Source organism: Canis lupus, chromosome 34 (assembly GCF_003254725.2).
Source record: "Canis lupus dingo isolate Sandy chromosome 34, ASM325472v2, whole genome shotgun sequence".
Lineage (NCBI taxonomy): Eukaryota > Metazoa > Chordata > Mammalia > Carnivora > Canidae > Canis > Canis lupus.
Genome location: NC_064276.1, coordinates 14,153,454 through 14,172,377, shown reverse-complemented (window position 1 = coordinate 14,172,377; position 18,924 = coordinate 14,153,454). Strand labels below are relative to the sequence as shown.

Here is an 18,924-nt window from a genome sequence, read left to right as displayed (position 1 = left end):
CATAAGAACTCTTCAGATGCACAAAAGAGTATTAAGGTACCCAGAATAAAATTTAAGTTTAACAAATGATAGAGCCTAACAACTTCCTATCTCCTTTACAGATAATTCTTTTTTCCTTCACATGACCTTAAATATGGATGTAACCATTCAATTATATAAGAATGGTTTAATTAGTTGCAACTAATTTTAGAAAAAATTTAACAAGTTTCTAGTATTCATTAGGATTGAGAATCTTGGGACTGCATCTCCCAAATATTTACTTCTCCAAATGACAAAAAAAATTCACTAAATAATGTCATGGTTTGTTAGAATAAGGGCAATTTATCATTTCAGGAGTACTGAAAACATCTTTTGGAATGTATAAGAATTTTTTAATGACAAGCCTATACACTGCCTAAAAACACTGCCAAAATCTGAAGTACCTCATTTTTCAAATTTTTACAAAAGTCCATGTTGAATTTTCTCTAGAAATATAGTGGATTATTTAACTCAGTGTCACAAGCAAGGAAATTATTCTGAATTTTAACCTTAATCTAGTATTCTAAATGGTTAAAAGGGGTGGTCCAAAACATAAATAGATCTCCATAGATAAGATGCTAAAGTCAAAAACAAACAAAAAAAAAAGGGCTAATGAATTGGCTAGTGCTCTTGATTTATTCCTATTAAATAAAGTACTTTTAAATGTTTCTGGGATGGTAAAAGGGACTTTGCAGATGTGATAAGGTTAAGAATATTGAGGTGGGGAGATTATCATGGATTATCCTGGTGAGCCAAAACTAATCATATGGAATCTCAGCTGCAGAGAACCAAAGAGACAGCAGAACTCTGCAGTCACTGGCTTTACAAGACAGAGGAAGATGGTGTCATATGCAAAGGAACGGAGGTTCTCCCAGAAGCTGGAAATGTTACAGGATCAGATTCTATTCTAGAACTTCAAGAAAGGTCACACAGCCTTGCTGACACTTAATTTTAGCCCAAATGAGACTCATGTTTGACCTAGAGAACTGTAAGATAATAAATCTTAAGCTTTTAAGTTTGAAATTTGTTAAAGCATCGGGCAGCGCTGGTGGCTCAGCGGTTTAACACCGCCTTTGGCCCAGGGTGTAATCCTGGAGACCTGGGATTGAGTCCCTGCAAGGAGCCTGCTTCTCCCTCTGCCTCTATCTCTTGTGAATAAATAAATAAAATCTTTAAAAAAAAAAAAAAAGAAGAAGAAGAAGAAGAAGAAGAAATTTGTTAAAGCATCAAAAGAAAACACTGCTGGAATCACTGCAACCACTCTTTTAATTTTGCAAAATATCAAGTGCATTAATCCAAAAAATTTTTTAATGGCTCTAAAAATTATTCATGAAACTAATCCAATTTTTAGGGACTCCAACAAATAAAACCTGTTTTTAACAGAATTCTGAATCACATTTTCCCCTCTAAAACTTCTAAAATCACTTATGAAGATGCTTCACATCCTTTTGAGTGTTCATGTATGCTAAACTTAATTTAATAGCTAAAGTACATTTTATCAACTTCAATAAGCCTTCCATCACTCATTTTAAGACAGTTTGTGTGCCATTAAAGAAAATGTTGCCAATTAGCTTTAAAATCTCATCCATTCCAAGGACATACCAACTTCAGAGACGTTATGAGCAAATATTTCTTATACAACTTATCACCTAAATATCCTGATATTAAGTAGAGAACATCTATAACCAAATTCAAATGGTTTTTCTCTCAAGCTCACTTAAATTCAATAGCTATTTCAAGAAATGCAATTCTACCACCAATCTGCAAAGTTTCAGAGGTAAGAGTGCCATCTACTGAACAACTTGCATAACTTACTTCAATCCAGATGATATGCCTCTACCACTCAAAACCTTTACTAACTCGTAAAAATTTTATCTACTGTCAACAAAAGCATTTTGCAAGAGACTGGTCCCATCAGTAAAGCTGACTTTCCAGAGAAGCTTAGAAAAGTCTTCAATGAATTCATTATCCTATCATCCAAAAAGCCAATCTGATTATCTGTACTAGTAATTTGCATCTCTAGAATCATTCAGTATTTCTCTTTAATTACAGGTTAACTGTCTTTTTTATTAAATGTATTTTCAGGAATACAGTTAATACTTTGCAATTTTCTGCCCTTCAAAGCTTTACTAAAATTTTTCAAGTTTCAATACAGAGTTAACTTTAAATAAAAACTACAAAACTACCAAGAAATAAGAACATGGAAATATATGAAAAAAAGGGATAATTAACCTTTCAGCTCTACAATAAATGAAAGGGCAAATTTTTAATATAATTCTGGCATCATTAGATGATCCTTCAAACATGAAATCTGGATGTGCAATCTGCATACTCTAAGCTTTTATGTTTATCCATTTTCCCTAAAATGTCTTCAATTTTGGAAAAAGCTTAGGAATTATTTCTCTAAAGCAGTTAGGATAAGCATTGAGGAGTGGAGAAAAGAAAAGGAAAAAGAAAGGGAAGAAAATGAGGTAAGACAAAAGTCAGGTCACTGCTAAGATCCAAGTCCAAATGCAGAAAAATGGAACAACTCCAAAGCTGAAGAAGAATAAGTGAAAATTTAGGATTAGAAAATTGTTGACCACCACCATCCACTAGCTTCCTATATGGGTTACAGCCCCATCCTCACACTGAAATACATTTGAGAAAAATATATACTCATTTATAAAATGTTAATTTGGTTCTGGATTTTTAAAAAGCCCTCGTAGTGAAATGTTATTTCATAAAACAATTCCAAATGTAAAATTATTTATATTCAAAACTGCCAAGTGAGTCAACAGAGTACATTTTATAAAGGTAGTACAGATGTGCTATACACAACCTTAGCACACTGACTAGAATATTTTTCATTTTTATTTTCCATGGAGGGTAGGCAAAAGAGAATTCCTAGAGGGACCATCACTAGGTTTTCATATGTATACGTTTTTGTATACAAATATGTATATATAAGCTCCATCTATATTTATTCTAAATATTTAGAATATGATCATAAACTGCCAATGTAACAAAAACGTCTGATCTAATTACACAGCTGCTTGAACAATATACACCTTTTACTATATGCCTTCACTACCATACACATAGCTCAAACCCAGCTCCTGCCCCCAAAGCCAAGGGAGAAAAACGAACTAACTAATATTTAGCAATAATTTTTGAAGATCCTAAACTAGAACGACTAACAAAAAAAAATTGGTTACCATAACCGGAGGTGTAATTAGGGCCCCGACGACCTCTGCCTCTTCCACTATAAGACCTAGAACCTTGTACAGAAGAGACGGTACTTTCATCAGTGGCATATCCTTTTTCTTTTTCAGGCCCTCTGGTGGAAGAAGGTCTGAAACCCATACCAATCTGTCGTAGCTGTTCATCAATCTGTAGGCGTTCCATTCTTAGCTGTTCTACTTCCTATAAGCAAAACAAAAAAGGGTAAATATTCTATGTTGCACCATTTTTACCTTCTTTAAAGCCTACAGATAAAGCTATATTCTCTATCAATGAAAGAAGCTGTGATTTTGGCCAATTATTTGGTAAAATACAAATGGGTGCCTAGTAAATACAATTCACAAGGTCATTGCTGACTCAATTCACTAAACATTTACTAAATACCTTAGCAAGCTCCAAGTATACTAAGTGCCACAAGCATACAATAGAGAAAAAGACAAGGACTTTCCACCTTTACAGCTATGTTTAACAGACAAGCATTGAAATAAACTATTCGTTGGTGCTTATGGGGCAGAATAAATGTTTCTTATGCTAGAGCAGTATTCACAGTGTGAGTTTAGTTCCTACCACTAAATATGAATGAATGAACGAACAAATGGTGATAGGCCTAATAATGACACAATATTACCAGATTCAGCCCCTCAAGAAGTTAAAACTTTGCTGAGATACAAGTACCATGTATGAGAGGGACTATTAACCTACTTTTCCATCAAAATGTTGACATCTGAGTTGTGGCCTAGGAGACTTGGTCATTCAGAAATTGAGGTCATTACAGAATGTGAAGGTAAGGTGACCAGACAAAGCTCCTGGCTAAAAGGTAGCAGAACACTGGAAGATAAAGCATGAGCTTTAAAATGCCAGACCGAATGGAGATTTTAAACATGAGTTTCCAAAAAAAAAAAAAAAAAAAAAAAAATGACATCATAAGGTGTGCTTTCAAAATATTAACATAGCAGCAATGATATGAGTGACTAACAAAGTAAAACCTACCAGAGATAGAGCTGTTAGGGTATTACAAAACTTGGTAATAATAGATAAAGTAGAATATGACAATTCCAACTTTTAATACATTATAGGCCATTTCTTTTTTTAAATCTTTGCTCTTTATCAATTCAAATAAATTATGTTAGAAACAATGGTTAAGAATTATCAAATGATGTCTGTGAGATAGGCACATCTGATTCAAATACCAGTTACCAAGAAAGCCTATCTTATTCCCTGTCCTCTACCCTATTTGCATGTAAAACAACGACATAAAAACAAAGTGATTTCAGTACAACACATGTATACATGTAAGGTGGTAACAGTCAAATTACAGCAACACAAGCGTGACCCTTGAACAGAAAGGAAAGAATATAAAACTTCAGAGAAAAAGAGGAACAATGTGCATAAGAGGCCATTCATTTTATTATGGCAACAGACCTTTTAACTTCTCATGTAGGAAAACAGGGTAAATTTGAAGCTGAATTAACAAAAAAATATTTAATGACTTGAAATTTAATACAAATACAAAACTGATTTAATTTTAACATGTGAAGCAACAGTGATACAAATGTGAACAGTATACAAACCTTTAGGTAAGCAATATGATATTCTAAAAGAACTTGCACATTTCCAATGCTTTCTTTAGTGCCAACGAATACAAATGGAACCATACCCTGTAAGAAAACGAAACATCCTCAGTATTTTGTATTTTAACAGAGTTCCAGCCTAAATCTGACATACTAATATATAATACAGAAAACTTTCCTAAAATAGTGATTTACATCTACTAAAATACAAGATTTATAAATAAACTAAGAATAAGATCAATATAATTTCAAATACTGAGGTTTTCAAGAACTCATTGTATTTGCCCTACAACTTAAGTATGCTAAAAATTTAAATTGCTTTTAAAATATCAGTTTATATCAGATTTTCTAATTTCTAATTCAATCTTTCTCCACATATAAATTACCTTTTAAAGAAATTTTCCTTCAAACTGGTATAAATTTACAGACTTAGACTGCCCTGCTAGTTATGGCTTTAAAAAGATAAAGCACACTAGAGCTAGGCTATCCCTAATATGTGCTCACATAACAAAACTGTCAATGTCAGTATACTGGAAGGAGTGCCTCCTGGCCATTTACAGAAGTGTCACATACAGAGTACAAACATTTACAAACAAATATACTTCCAGCTTTCTAATGGCTAAGGAAAATGAGTAAAAACCTAAATAAACTCTCCTAATCAGTTTCAGTGTCTCACTTGATTCTACAGGTGAGTTCCTAACAGCTATTTAAACAGACTGGCTTAAGAGGGCATGAAAAAAAGGACTATAAGTTTAGGAAGAAGTCTTGACCCTATCCTCAGGAATTCATGGGCAGATAAGAAACAATGCCAAATGAAAGAAAGATGGAGGAGGGGTAAAAAAAGATCTATTATATTTTAAGCACATATCATGTTTCTAGTAGTATATTATTATCCTATATCTATATCTTATTTAATATTAAAGAGTTAACTTTAAAAAATACTCCACTTAAAAAAAATTCTCCAATTTTACCGTTGACAAAACAATTTGCCCAGTCATACCATTAGCAAGTGGGCCAGCCAATTTCATACCTAGTTACCTAATCCCAACAAACCACATGTTACTTGCCAGAATCTCCACAATGAAAAAGGATCAAGTCCCTATTCTAAAGGCATTCGCAATTTACAGAAAAGATACTAAACATTCGTGCAATAATCTTACTGTATAGCATTAGTGGTATCAATGAAAAACATAGAAATATTAAGTAGAATGTGGATTACGCCACTCCCAGATGTGGAAATTTAGGGGAATTCCCAAATTATTAAAGTAAATGTTAAAAACAAATAGAATTTTGCCACCAAGTAGGTAAAGAAGTCATTCCAGACAGATGATCTGCGAGGAATAAGAGAAATACAATGCCTTGAACCTGAATTTGAGATGCTACCACCAACAGTTACCACCAAAGAAAAGGACAGGTGGGAACACAACCTTAAAGACACATTTTACAAAATATTTTAATCGCTGCTATAAAGCCATAATAAAAGATTTCAGGAAAAAATTATTACTGAATATACAAATGCGTTTCTAACAGTTATTTCAGTGAAATTCCCAGATTTTTAAAAAATGCCAATACCTGATTACTTAATATTTAATAGATTACACTGACACTACCAACTAGCACTTGGGAAAAATAAAGCAGCATCCCTGGTTCCTCATACTTTATACCCTGCCCCCGCCAAAGAAAATATATATATCACACTGAGGTGAAAAATTTACATAAAAAAAACTAGAGAATGACATATTAAAGGATTTCTAAATGATCTACATGTAGATAAGACCTTACCAACCAGGACACAAAGTGCAAAAGTATTAAGTCATAAAGCAAAAGTCTTAAAAAAATACAATATAAAAAATTTATATTGGAGGTGAAAATCAAGGAAAAAGAGTATTTGCTACGAATAGGAAAAGACAAAAGACTAGCTTTCTTAAAATGTAAAAGCTCTAACAACTTAATAATAAAGGCAAAAAATATGCAAAAGACAAGATGCTTAACAGAAAACTTAAAATGTCTTAAGCATTTGGAGAGAAAACATGTACACCTTCTGGAATAGCACTAATTAAAAGTTTGATGAAACTCTATACTGGCAAGTATGTGAAAATAGACCCATTTCCGACACTGACGGAAGGAATGTGTGGGAAAAATAATATTTAAATATTGAAATGCCTTTTACCCTTTGATCTAAAAAACCCACTTCCAGGAATTTACTCTGCAGTGGTAAGGGATATTTGCTGCAGCAGTTTTTAGTAGCAAAACAAAGACATGAAAAGGCAACCGACAACAGTCTAAAATCTATTAGACACAATAGAGAGAGGAGAAATATGGACAGCACATAGATACACATTTATTTTTCACGCTATACTCTTCTGTGCTGTTCTAACCTTTATAGAACTATATTTCTCTAACAGTGAAAAACTCAAAACCAATCTTAAAAACTGGGTGGAAATATTGATTAAGCACCTAACTCTATCCACTTCATATGGCTAGAGAAAAGTAGAGAATATGAGAATTCAGACTTTGATTTCAGAGTTCATAATGTGGTTGATGAGACAATAAACATATGTTGAGAAAATCATCAAATACACAATTATACAGATAATAATTGCTATGATACACAGGTGGGAAAGGTCATTTCAGGCTAAAGATGGGTCACCAAAGACTTCAGAGTAAATAAATTATAAACAGAGTCTATCAGCACATTAAAACAGCTTAAATTATGAAACGGTGGCTTCCAACAACCTTCAGGTTTGTTTTAACTTGCATTGTTCTGAATATTTTTAAATCCTCCATATTATAGGTTTCCAGTTTCTCTTATCATCAAAAGATACAGCAACATGCATGCGTTCTCACATGGCAACCACATTAAAGCTAATAAGCAGCACAAGCTTCTTTTATAGAAAGGGACCATGTACCCTCCTATCCCTATCTTGTGTATCCCAACTTCCTATTTAATAAACTACTTGGTTTCTATAAGCATTTCAGTTTCTTAACCCTGGCACAGAAATGGGAGGTAACAATAACCAAAACTGCAAACAGTAAAATACAATAAACTTATTTATCAAGAAAGTCTTAAAAGAATCAGCTTTATAACAAAATGTTAAATACTGGAAAGCAACAAGAGATTAAGACAAGGTAAAAGAAGAATAGATACTTCTACCAAGCTAAGAAATTTAGAGTTGACTAATATAATGGCCCTGATCAGTAAACATTTTGATATTCAGATCAATTTTAGGAGTGGTCGTATGTCAAATGGATCATCATTATTTTATACATTAAAAAGGGGGAGTGTATAAAAGGGGAAAGTGCTAATTTTAATGACACTTTGATTTTAATCCTCCTCTCAGAGGAAATGGGAAGGAGGGCTGCTTAAAGAGTAAAGGTTGAGATTTACAGCAATTCTGGAAGCAGTATAAAAGATGAAACCAATCTGAGCCACAAGTACTCATTTCTGTAATACTAAGTCATGTGTTTTCCTCATTTGTTTTTTTTTGCTTCTATATTGGAATTAAAAGAATAAAGGAAGTGGTCCTTTAATAGGCATCTTTACAAATTCAATACTTGATGTGAGGTTATCTAGGCTAACATGACTAGTTTTTTTCTTTCTTTTAAAGAAGACAAATTCTTTCCAATAGGCTAACAAGCTCTCCATGCTGTAATCTATTGTGCAGAACTGAAGCTGCTTCCTGGGAGATAATTTAGGAGAAAATCCTTGCCTTGAGAAAATCCTTGCCTTATATTCATAGGCATATAAGCTTTAAGCCACCGTAGCCACCAAAGTAAGAGATCCTTAAAATGATGAGGAGTAAAGAACAGCATTGTAGACAAAACATTAACATGCGAGACAGAAAAAGAAATTTCAGAATGTTGGTGTCATAATTAAGAGCAACACAAAAGCTTAAAAGATTTCAATTAAAAAAATGATTGTTTTCAGGGAATCCCTGGGTGGCTCAGCGGTTTAGCGCCTGCCTTTGGCCCAGGGCAGGATCCTGGAATCCCAGGATCAAATCCCGTGTCAGGCTCCCTGCATGGAGCCTGCTTCTTCCTCTGCCTGTGTCTCTGCCTCTCTCTCTGTCTCTCATGAATAAATAAATAAAAATTAAAAATAAAAATTAAAAAAAAATTACATGTTAAATACTCACATCTTCTCTAGGTAGTTTATTTTCATTGTCTCCTTCAATCCTCACCCGAACCACACCAGATTTGTCCACTATTTCCTGAATAACTTTGCCATTTTTTCCAATTACTTTTCCTTTAATAAAAGAAAAAAATGTAACAATAAGTTAAAACCAATACTGCTATTCTTCCAACACCAGCCCAAATAATTTGACTTGCTATCAAATTTAAAAAACCAAGCAAAACTCCATTTTTTTACTCTCAATATATTCACCCTGAACACTAGAGGAATTTTATCCTTGCCTCAAACTTCCTTCTCTTTAGAACGCCTAAGGTTATTATTAACTAAGATTGACACGCTGCTCACACGTAAGACATTTTCCAAGTCTAAACATTTTTTAATGTGCTCTACATCATTTCAATATTTTAGAATACCAATGCAACCCATTCCAAAACTATGGACATACAAAGGCAAAAGAAACACTTTATTTCGGTATTAATCCTATCAATTTGTTTATATTAACAAATTCAATCTTACTTTCATATTCAAGTTGCTATTCGAACAAAACACTTCTATAACTTGAAGATACTTTTAAAATGAATACTCTCTTCAATGAAATGTTTGCACCTAACATTTTTCACCAAGTACTTCATAGCTATACAAATACATATATTATGTATATAGTATGCTATCTTCCTAAGTATGAAATACTATATATTGACATAAAATCCAAATAATTTACCTTCTACCACACTTAACGTGTATCAAACAGCAGTTACAGAGTATCCAATAACTAAAAGAGAAACTAAAAGGGGGGTAGGAAATTCTCTCCCTCTTAGGAACTTACTCTTCTTACAAAGAGAGCAAATTTGTAAAATAGTAAAGCAATACTGGATAAGGTTACCTGATAACAGAAGTAAATATTCAGATAACCTCCCCTGTATGAAACAGATGTATCCCTTATAAAAGTTATTAAGTCCAAATCACTCTTTTTTAACTAAATCAGCAATCTATTTCCAAAATAAGTTAATTTTGGTTGAAAAGGGTTAAAAATGGAAGTTTTTCCTATTGCATGCTTGAGAAGACAGTTTCCACTGACAAATAAGGGAAGAGTAAATGGGTCAATACAGCAAACACACCATTATAAGATTTTTTTTTTAAGATTTTCTAACCCTATTCTCAAACCTCCTTCCCCACTAATAACCCTAAATTTAAAAGCAGCAATTGAACAGGTAAAAAGAAAAATAGAGTAGGACAGGGAATTCACATGATGTAGGTAGGTCTTCTCTGAGCAGCCCTAGCAGCAGTATATAAAAGCAACCTTCATTGTTAACACAGTGAAGCTCAAGCAGCAACTCCATCCTTGACCCTGCTAAAAATAAGCAAATATCTTTCGAAAAATCAAAAATCAGATTGATATATAATAATCCCTCCCCCAGAATCTTTGCCCCTTCCTTCTATTAACTATACCAGTGGTGAGTGTACATCCATCACCCTTCTGGGGTCTGTGGCAGGGACCTACCTGAATGTTTTATTTAGTCCCACCAGAGACCGTCAATATTTTAACTGATCATTTCCAAAGTTTAAATTCCAAAGCATATTGACAAACTGAAGCAGACCTGTAGTATAAATTGAGCACTGAGCATAAATGCTGAAGGGACAGAGTAAAGAAGTGATTAAGGAAGGCTTCCAGGAGGTGAAACGTTTCATTTTTAAATCAATGTTCACATATTTTTCTTTTGACTTAGGAGGGGAGGAAATGGTCAGGGTCTAGAACTCTTAGAGCCTGAATATATAAGAGAATTCTCTTGAACTTACCCACCAAGTAGTCCTCATTCCCTTTTACTCCTCAGTCCACTTTCTTTTTCACTTGTACTAAGAATGTACTATTTTTCAAAAGACTGCTTCACCCATAAGATATTTTGGAGGGAAATGTAGTATTATTATATACAACAACCAAGAAATCTTCACACTACCTCAGAGTATTTCACCAATGTATACAATGGTTATACTAATGTATATTTTCTAAAGGGTCCCAAATAACCCAAATCACCAAAGCAAACCAAGAGAGTAGAGGAAAAAATAGACAGGATCGGTATTCACATCACTGCACAGATAAATGAATAAAGAGAAAAACCAGAGAACTACAAATAATTCCAATTTCCTTATTTCTGAAGTATCAGGAATTTTTACTCAAATTTAACACTATCACAAATTCTGTAAGACCAACTCTATCTTCTATAGAATCAGGTTGAAAAGAACTCTAATTTCCTTGCACACCCTCATCTCCCAATCATTTTTACAAGTAAAAAAAACCTAAGTTAAATTATGTTCTATAAAGCAGCAAGCACAATGTTAACTCCTAATAAGTATCAATAATTGTGATTTAAAGAAAATAGGGGATTCATTTTCCAAAGCAGCTTGTCAAAAGTAATTTCACTGGACAATGATAAACATTTGATAATACTTTGTATCTTAATGTCTGTTAGAATTATATAAAGCTTCTTCAAGCTTATTCAACATCTCAACTCATCACACCAGCAGTTCAATCTACAATGAACAAGAACAAATAAAATGGAGCTTACTTATTTGGTAGTACGTCATACCTATTCAAAAGCTTGGGTAAAGGTAAGAAGCAAACTAATAGTAAAAAAACAAGAAAACTGTCCAAGTTCTTGTGCTGTAGATTAACTGTCCCAGAGTATACAAACTTGTTACTGGTCAAAAACAAACATCTTTTGACAGTGGAAATTTGGGGCATTTTACCTACAGCTAAAAATTTTTTTTAAAAAAGATAAGATTTGACAAATAGAACACCTAAAACAGAAAATCATTCCCTAAAGGCAAAACAGGTATAATTATGTACAAATAGTCCAAAGGGCTCTGTTTCAGTAAGGTCAAGAAACTAATAGTGGACAAAAACTCAAGCCCCTCCTAGGAAATGTCTCTGCTGCTTTATGTTAATGCTTACTTTTATAATAAATGTTTAAGATAATTACGGAGTATTAATACATGACCAAAATTTTCCCATTTATCTCAAACAGCATTTAAAAGGATAACACACAGATGTAGAGGGTATAATAACAAAGCTATTAAACAACTCATCCCAAGCTATAAAGCTCCTTTAACTACAGCTTAAAACTCAAAACTTTGTCACTTAACTTACAACCCATGGGTTAATAATTTCCATTAATGGTGTCAGATACTTAATAATGAAACTTCCCCTATCATCATCACCATCCTTCTCTCCTGCCCATGACTTCTTATCATATTCTATGCCTTTGCAACAACCAAGTATTATTTATTCAGTGTAGAAGTTTATTTCCCTATTGTTAGTCCACTTACTTTCTCTTTTGCACTAAACAAAAAATAAATATCACAAACACCTTCTCAAAAAATACTATGACAATTTTGATGGACATATATGAGAGATAAAAAGATATTAAGTGAATGGAGTGTAAGTAGAGCAAGCCTAAGTGGTCAGATGGCTTTTAAAAAAATGTAGTGACACACTTATTAAAATCATGGTCTTATTAGTGAGTCATCCTGTACAGAAGAAAATTACTTTTTAATATGATAATGAGATACAAGTTATATATTACATTAAAAAGTGAAAACCATCAAATACTCCATATAACTACAAATAAAATACAACATCAAACAAAATTAAATTTCAATTAAATTACCATAGAGAATTAATAACATTTAACTTATTTAACATTTAGTAGAATACCTACCAACAAGATTCCTAGGAACCTGAATAAAATCCTCCACGAATTCCAAGAAACCTCTAGCCTTTTTTACAGCATCAGCACTCTGCAGGAACAATAAACATAAAATAAAATCCTAATCCAAAACAAAAACACAAAAAATGAAAAATTCTGAATTATGCTCTAGGACAAGATTCTGCTCAGCCCACTAACGTGACATTTCAGGTCAAGTAATTCATGAAGTACTTTAAAAAAAAATTATTAAAGCATTAAGGGGAAAAAAAAAGACTATGAGAACATCTTCAAGGGAAAGGGGGGGAAAACCATAAGCCCTTTTAAGTTCCTATGAAAACAGCAGAGTTTAGCTTACTTACAGTAGCCAAACTTTAACCCAATCCTTAAAATATTTGGTCCATACTTCAATGTTAAATTTCTCTAGATGAATGTTAAATACAAATTATTCATATTGTCTATACCGTCTGCACTGTTTTTTCATTCTCAACATAATTTTAAAAAGCAGGTTTTATGGAGATGCATATTTTTTAAGTACTTATTGATAAAATCATTGCAAGTCCTAACTTCTAATGGGTATAATTTAAAAAGACTAGAAGATTGGAGAAGGGAGCCTTTCTAAAGGGAATCGGTAGTTCTCAGGAAGTTACCTTCCACTTTTACTGTTTTGGGTTTTTTTTTAAGATTTTATTTATTTATTCATGAAAGTGGGAGGGTGGGCAGAGATATAGGCAGAGGGAGACACACAGGCTCCCTATGGGGAGCTGGATTGAGACTTGATCCCTGGACCCCAGGATAACGCCGAGCCAAAGGCAGACAGACGTTCAACCCCTGAGCCACCCAGGTGCCCAGTTTGTTCTTTAGTAATGACAAAGTGTACTGTGGGCTCATCATCATATATAACACAAATATCTTTTAAGTGTTTTTAATCCTCTCCAACTGTAATGTAAGCACTACTCATTTTATATTGAGGAAAATTATGCAGGGAAGTTAAGTAACTTTCAGCAAGTTCACTCCAAGTGATAGAAACAATTCCTATCCAGGCAGTGTGGCTCCAAAGCCTTTTAATTACTGTATACTGGCCATGTCTCAAGTTTCAGAAATGAAAAACAGAATTCTAGTCAGATTCACTGTATGACCCAGCTTTTCATGAGAAGAGCTTTGTATGAATAGTTAGGACTTCAGAGGTGCCTAGTGCCTCAGTCAGTTAAGTGTCTGCCTTCCACTCAGGTCATGATCCCATGGTCTTGGATCAAGCCCACGCTGGGCTCCCTGTTCAGAGTCTGACTCTCCCTCTCCATATCTGTCCCTCCTCATTTGTGCTCTTACGCTTGTGTGCACACACGTGCTACTAAATAAAAATAAAAAATAAAAAATAAATAAAAAAAGGACTTGAAATTATCACCCCCAAAACTCATCCATTTAAAGGATGGTCGTAATGAAAAGTCTGAATTATTTTTGAGATTATTATTTTCTAGTACACACAAATGTCACAATTAACCAATGACAAAACATTAAATTCAAGTTCTTCAAAAGCTCCATTATATGCTATTTCCAACTGACAGTGCCTGACACACAGTAAGCACTCCAAAAAAAAAAAAAAAAAAGGCGAATTATATGTAAAGCACATAAAATGGAGTTAAAATCAGAAGCAGGGAATGCCTGGGTGGCTCAGCGGTTTAGCACCTGCCTTTGGCTCAGAGCATGATTCTGGAGTCCCGGGATCAAGTCCCACATTGAGCTCCCTGCATAGAGCCTGCCTCTCTCTCTGTTTTTCTCATGAATAAATAAAATCTTTTTAAAAAATTTAAAAATAAAAAATAAAATCAGAAGCAGCTGGTTAAACGTCTGAGAACAGTACACATTACTCAGTAAACCTCTTATTGTCCATAATACAATATTACTTTCAATACATCTGTACGCATGTAATGATTACTACAGTTGACTGATTTTAAACTATTTCACTGGGAAATTAAAATTCCAAATAAAATATGATCAAACAATAGTTAAAATAAAGTTACCGAAGAAAAAAAATTTTTAAAATAATGTTACTATGGTGAGGAACAAATAATAGCTTACCTCTCCATAGATTCTAAATGTTCCAGTATCTTCATCTAGCTCAATAGCTGTAACTCCAGGAACCTTCCTAGCTTGCTGTATGTTACTACCATGTGTTCCAATTGCCAGGCCCATTAAATCTTCTCTCACAACAAATTCCTCATGAAAAGCTGCTGCAAGTTGCTTCGTGCACTAGTAAAAGAGGTATATTAGAAAATCTATATTACAAAAAGACCAAACTATTTTTTTATATACCCACATTTGTGGTATTCATAGTAATCAGGAAGAAGCAGCAAACCAAATGTGCCCTGACTGAACAGATAAACAAAATGAGATGTAAGCACACAAAATTATTCAGCCTTCAAAAGGAAACTCTGACACAGGCTACAATATGGATTGAAGACAATGAACTTAGTAAAATAAGTTGGGAACAACAACAACAAAACTAATACTGTATGATCCCACCTACATGAGGTTTCTAGAAGTAGACAGATTTATAGAAACAGAAAGTAGAATGCTGGTTGCCTGAGGTGCGGGGAAGGGGATATGGGAAATCGTCTAATGGATATAGTTTCAGTTTTGCAAAATGAAAAGTTGTGGAAATTGGTTAACAACATGAATAGTCTTAACACTACTCGAATGTACACTTAAAAATGGTTTAAGATAGTAAATTTTATGTTGCATTTTACCATAATTTTTAAAAAAACAAAAAGAACTAAGGAAAAATATAATATACTCATTTGGGATATAAATAGAAGGGGAAAAAGTTTGATAAAGTCTATCTAATCATGATCACAGAAAATAATAATTCTATAACAATTTTCTAGAATTACTGATGCAAGGAGTTCTCCAATTCAGATGATTCATTTTTCAAAACCCACTCACATATCCCTTGTTTGGAAATTTTAAATTAGTAGGGGTATTTAGAAATTTGTCCTAAAGACAAACATACCTCAATTTCTCTAAGATCTGAATGTGGTGCATTGGGAGAAGGGGTCTCCCTCTAACAGTGTGTCAATGAAGAATAAGGAGAAAACAGAGTACCTTAGGATGGGATAGAAAAGCAACAACAGGCTTCTTTTTTAAAACTTACATCTACATGCCCTCCTCTCTGCTTACATTAGCTATTATAGTGAACTAGTTACTAATGGAATGTGTTATAAATGACAGCTGACAGGGTAGTAAAAAAGGTAAAGGACAGAGTAAAGAAAAAGTAGTAATACAGTTCTACTAGATATTCCCACTGAATTTCTAAGTTCTGTGACACTTGTTATCTAAGTCCTAACAAAAAACTCAACAGGTATTTAGCAAATGAAGGCTACGTTTGGGGAAAGTAACAGAAAAAAATAATTGCTCTAAAGGTACAATGACTCCTATTAGCCACAAAATAGGTCCCAACTTCTTGGCTTACCTAACAATCAAGCAGTTTGAGCCAGGGAACTTGAATAATATACTTATGAAAATAAACAGGATACACAAAAAACCTTTTGAATAAACCCCACTTACTTCTAAATGCTTAGTGGCCTCTTCATTTCTGGACATAAGCATCAACTTCGTACGAATACTTCGCAAATGCATGTCACTTAAAATATTTACTCTCTTCACAGTTGCTTCGCTGGCAGACTATGAACAAAGAAATTAATCACTCAAAAATCGTATTTGTTAAGGTAATAACGAACAAGGACCTTCCACATAAAGTCTGCCTTGATTCTTATCTACTACACTTCTCTCCTCACCCACCATTCCTCCTCCCACAGGTAATTTACCCCCCTTTACTGAATTCTCATATTTAGTTCTGCTATTTAAATTATGATGGGGGAGAGGGATGGGAGCAGGGATCTAGATTCCCATACATTAAGAATTTCATATTGTTAAGAATATCATATTGATCTTTTTCCTTACTCCATGAAAGATAGAAATTTAACATTTTATAGCTCTAAAAAAATTTTTCTTCCATAAATTAATAAATTCACTGTATGCCAAGTTAGTTTTTAACTTTTCAAATATTTAATTATAATAAAATCTGTGAAATATCCATTGGCTACTTTAAAATATGGAGTTATCTTACCAGTATCATTAGCTGTGTGGTTTCTGGATGGTAAAAAATTCTGCATGCTCCTACTGCTTTCTTAAAATCTTTATGTGCATTCTCATTAGCACACCTAGGGAGAAATTAATTCATATTTAAGACCTAAATAATAGATTAAATTCAGAAGGCAATTATAATGCAAATGAAGTATTTCATTTTGACACTACCTATTAAAACTTTTGTTTACTAAAAAGATTTTCTATCATAAGTTTTTGATTGGATGTTTGGGAAAAAAAGATTTTTGTGGCACTAAAAAAATCCTCTTAATTCACAAGGCAATTCAATAGTAAACAAAATTACTCACGCCTCTCTCAAATCCTCAGGAACATCCACTGTGCATTTAAAGAAGGTATTTTTTTTGACAGTTTTATTTTGATTGACAGGCCGAAGTCGTTCAAATGTGACTATTTCATTGTAAGTGGCATCACAAGCAGCATATTCAATGACATAAAACTAAAAGACATCAAAATACTTTAAAAATCCCATCTGAACAAAAATAATGAGCTTAAATGAAGTTCTAATTGCCTTGCTCAGCTTAACCAGTAGACCCACCCCCTTGTGGCACAAATACTAAGCACAGCTTAGTAACATCAATCTGATTTGCCTAAACTAGATTATAGGCTCTTACAAGCATGAACCTTGGTGGTCCTCACATTCTTGGAAGTGCGTCCCTGAAGAAAAGCTTAGATGTTTCCAAAATCAGAAAACAAATAAAACTAAATGCTCTAATGAGTTTTTTAAATGTATGGTCAACTATTTCCAAAGGAGATATTTTGAAATAATACTAAGAATTAAAGTAATGTTTACAGGGATCCCTGGGTGGCGCAGCGGTTTGGCGCCTGCCTTTGGCCCAGGGCGCGATCCTGGAGACCCGGGATCGAATCCCACATCGGGCTCCCTGTGCATGGAGCCTGCTTCTCCCTCTGCCTGTGTCTCTGCGCCTCTCTCTCTCTCTGTGACTATCATAAATAAATAAAAATTAAAAAAAAAAAAAAAAAAAAAATTTAAAGTAATGTTTACAGAAACCAAGAGTTGAGGTATTTCCTTGGAAACTAGTCATAAAGCAAGGGTAAATATCACTTACTTCTCCTTTCATCATTCGAACTTTAGCCAACCACCATCCACATGGTTCTTGGTCATTTGCTCTTGAATATACCTGAGAAGAGAAAAAAAAAAAGGCCTTTATCCATTTATTCTGAAATATTTCAATATTATAATGACTTCTTATAAATGCAAAATCCCACTAAACTCTAGAATCAAAAATGCCACTGCACTAAAAGTGCACTAAAGCATAATTTAGGGAGTCACATGTGCTTAAATTTTACTACTGAAAAACAAAAAAATCCTTTTTGGGCAATTTGGCTCCTTGGAAATCTAATTCCAAATTCATGAGTGTTTCCAAACATAAATTATTAAAGAATGCCTCTCACAAAGCAGTTTAATATAGTATAAAACTGAGTTCTTTCAATTTGTCAATACTGTCCATCTTTAAGCACTATTCTGATGATTCAAGTATCAGACACAAGGATATGCTAAAACTAATTAAAGACATTTTAAATCTCATAATGATATTTTTAGAATGCTAAAATAAAGAGCTGTTTTCAAAAAGTAAGAAATCCAATTTTAAAACCTTCAAGGATAGGATTCCTTCCTGACAAAACTACATCAAATGCAGTAAAATTGTTCTGTTGAACAATAAATTTAAATTATACACATTTAGTACATCTAGCAAGGTACAAAAGTATCTTATAAACCTCTTTTGTGGGGAAGCCCCGGTGGCACAGTGGTTTAGCGCCGCCTGCGGCCCGGGGCATGATCCTAGACCCCTAGATCAAGTCCCATGTCAGGCTCTCTGCATGGAGACTGCTTGCCTGCTTCTCCCTCTGCCTGTGTCTCTGCCTCTCTCTCTCTGCATCTCTATGAATGAATAAATAAAAATCTTTTTATGAACAAAATCTTATATGCCCTGTATTCATAATTATCAGGTATTTTGTAAAGTAACACATTAAGAAAGTTTCCTTTCAAGGATTAGTTAATTTCTTATGGTACAGTATCTTGATCTATTTTTCAATACGTGGAAAACTAGGGGGATGGAAGAAAAGACAACCAAGAGGAACTCCATAAAAATCTTTA

The 18,924-nt window shown here is 33.6% G+C and overlaps 1 protein-coding gene across 6 annotated transcripts in view; it reads right to left on the bottom strand.

Annotated features, from left to right (window-relative positions):
- FXR1 (FMR1 autosomal homolog 1) overlaps nucleotides 1-18,924 on the bottom strand; it is a 62,158-nt gene that overhangs the window by 9,459 nt on the left and 33,775 nt on the right. For 3 of the 6 annotated variants that reach the window (XM_025451582.3, XM_025451583.3, XM_049105732.1), the window contains exons 4-13: nucleotides 17,876-17,947; nucleotides 17,096-17,244; nucleotides 16,771-16,864; nucleotides 16,209-16,325; nucleotides 14,724-14,894; nucleotides 12,660-12,738; nucleotides 8,948-9,057; nucleotides 4,812-4,898; nucleotides 3,366-3,423; nucleotides 3,216-3,278 (exon numbers count right to left, since the gene is read on the bottom strand). In XM_025451582.3, the coding sequence (XP_025307367.1) occupies nucleotides 3,216-3,278; nucleotides 3,366-3,423; nucleotides 4,812-4,898; nucleotides 8,948-9,057; nucleotides 12,660-12,738; nucleotides 14,724-14,894; nucleotides 16,209-16,325; nucleotides 16,771-16,864; nucleotides 17,096-17,244; nucleotides 17,876-17,947 (1,000 nt within the window). Of the gene's footprint in view, nucleotides 1-3,215; nucleotides 3,424-4,811; nucleotides 4,899-8,947; nucleotides 9,058-12,659; nucleotides 12,739-14,723; nucleotides 14,895-16,208; nucleotides 16,326-16,770; nucleotides 16,865-17,095; nucleotides 17,245-17,875; nucleotides 17,948-18,924 lie in introns of all 6 variants that reach the window. The other 3 variants (XM_025451580.3, XM_025451581.3, XM_025451584.3) reach the window with 1 other exon arrangement.